Here is a 2,237-nt window from a genome sequence, read left to right on the forward strand (position 1 = left end):
GGGCAAAATAGGGGGAGGCTGAATGGGAAGGGGGTGGGCAGGGCGGGGCCGAATGGGGTGGGACTTGATGGGGTGTGGCTAAAGGGGGTGTGGCTAAACAAGGCGAGGCCAAAAGGTCCYGCCTCCTCTCCTTGGTGGCTCCCGCCCCATGTGATGGCTCGGGGATGAGGGGGCTGAGGGGTGCAGGGCTGGGAGCTCCCCCAACCCCTCCGCGGTGTCCCAAATCCCCCCTCCGTGTCCCATGGTGGCTCGGTGCCCACCGCCCCAGCCCCGCTGCAGGGCACAGGGGCTGTGAGCCCCCTGTCCCCCCCCCTCCTGGCACAGTGGTGCCCCGTGCATGATGCCCCCACCAAGAGCCCCACGAGCGCCCGTGGCCGGGAACAGCCCCGCTCCTCCTCACCTTCCCCGGCCAGCGCAGAACACGGATCTGCGACGGGAACCAAGCCCCGAAAACAGCGGTTTCTCACCCCTGCAGCAAAGGGAGGGATCGGAAACCCCCTCTGGCACCGAGCTCACCTCTCCCCGAGACCCTCAACCCCAACGAGTCCCTTCATGGCCCCGGAGAAGCAGTTCTGGCTGTTTCTACCTGCGGAAAGAGGCGGCTCTGGGGGGGGGGACCCACGGCTGGGTTGCGAGAACTGTTTTTATCCAAAATGAACCCAAATGAACCTGAGCGGTCGGCTTCAAATGAAGGTTTTGATTTTTCACTCCCAGCCGATTGCATTCAAGCAGTCTCCAAACAAAACCAGTTGAGGAGACGAGATGCTTCTTTGTTTCTTTTCTTTTTTAATTCTTAAAAAATCAAAGCTAAAAGACAGCAGCGTGGGAGGGACAAGGACTAAACAAAGAAAAACCTGGCTGATTTTTCCACTCTGGACGGTAGCCCTGGGGGGGGGGGGGGTCTGTTTGGTGCCCTGCAGCCGGGAGGCAGCCGCCGCAGAGCCACCGACCTTTCGTCTCGCCGGGTTCGAGCCCGGCCAGGGGCCGCGGCGGGGAAGTCTGTTGGGATTTGCAGCATTTCCCACCTTTCAAAGCAAGCCAAAAGCAACTTCACCCCGGATCCCGCGTCCCTGGGGGTCCCAGCTGGATTCAGGGGGGTTTTACACCCTCAGGGATCGATCCGTTCTTTTTTTTTTTTAACCCCGAAACCTGGAGTTTTGGAAGAGAAAAACACTGGGAGATGGTTACTGCTGCTTCTTGGAGATGCCCAAATTCCCATCCCAGCCCACACTCCTGTGCGGAGAGCGCATTGCCTGCGATTCAGGGTGTGCGCGAGCCCTGCGAGGCTCAGCGGGACGATGCTAAAAGGTCCAGATTAGCCGGAAAAAGCAAACGAGAAGCCGGGAGAGCCAAAATTTTGCTTTCTCGAAAGGCCCTGTTGTTTTCCCGCCTGGCTGTTCCCGGTGACGCCGATGGTGCCGGCGGGCTGGAGACTCTCGCGAGCGCCACTGCGAAAGGGCGAGTCGAACCCCGGAGCCGGGGGGGGGGGGCAGGAGGGACGGCGCCTCCTGCTTAAAACCCCTGCGTCTAAACGAACCCTCATTGCAATGAGCCCCCCCCCTCCCCAGTGATAAAGGCTGAAGCCATTAGCGATATTTTCCATGTATCGAACCATTATATAGACATATACATGTATATATTTTATATATATAGATATACACACACACACATATATATGAATATCTTTCCTATAGCATATAGCAGCATCTTGCAGGGATATTTGCCGCGGCAAAGGCTGGCTTTGCAGCCTGGCTTTCTGACCCGGGATTTCATGGAAAGGGGAAAGGCGAGAGGAGGTTTAAGACAAAAGCGAAAGCCCCGAGCGGGATGCTCTTCCCGGGCTCGCGGCCGGGTTTCGGGGGTCCCCGCTGACGCCTCGCCCCTCTGCTTCCTCCCTCGCCGCAGATGCCGTGGGGCTGTCGGAGCTGGGCCCCGTGGAGAGCGTGCAGGAGAAGTCGCAGTGCGCSCTGGAGGAGTACGTGCGGAGCCAGCACCCCAGCCAGCCGAGCCGCTTCGGGCGCCTGCTGCTGCGCCTGCCCTCGCTGCGCCTCGTCTCGGCGCCCGTCATCGAGCAGCTCTTCTTCGTGCGCCTGGTGGGCAAGACGCCCATCGAGACGCTCATCCGCGACATGCTGCTGTCGGGCTCCACCTTCAACTGGCCCTACATCGCCATGCAGTGAGCCGGGGAGGGGGGGGCAGGATTGGGCCCCGGCGCCCCCCCCCACCCCGGAGGGGCG

The 2,237-nt window shown here is 60.7% G+C and overlaps 1 protein-coding gene across 1 annotated transcript in view; it reads left to right on the forward strand.

The window, feature by feature from the left end:
- Positions 1–2,180, forward strand: part of LOC112975539 (COUP transcription factor 1-like) — a 12,103-nt gene extending 9,923 nt beyond the window's left edge. Inside the window, exon 4 of the mRNA XM_026085782.1 lies at positions 1,906–2,180. Within this exon, the coding sequence (XP_025941567.1) occupies positions 1,906–2,180 (275 nt within the window). The remainder of the gene's footprint in view (positions 1–1,905) is intronic.
- Positions 2,181–2,237: the final 57 nt, after the last annotated feature.

The sequence above is a fragment of the Apteryx rowi genome, unplaced genomic scaffold (genome assembly GCF_003343035.1).
Source record: "Apteryx rowi isolate R43461 unplaced genomic scaffold, aptRow1 scaffold_673, whole genome shotgun sequence".
NCBI classification, from domain to species: domain Eukaryota; kingdom Metazoa; phylum Chordata; class Aves; order Apterygiformes; family Apterygidae; genus Apteryx; species Apteryx rowi.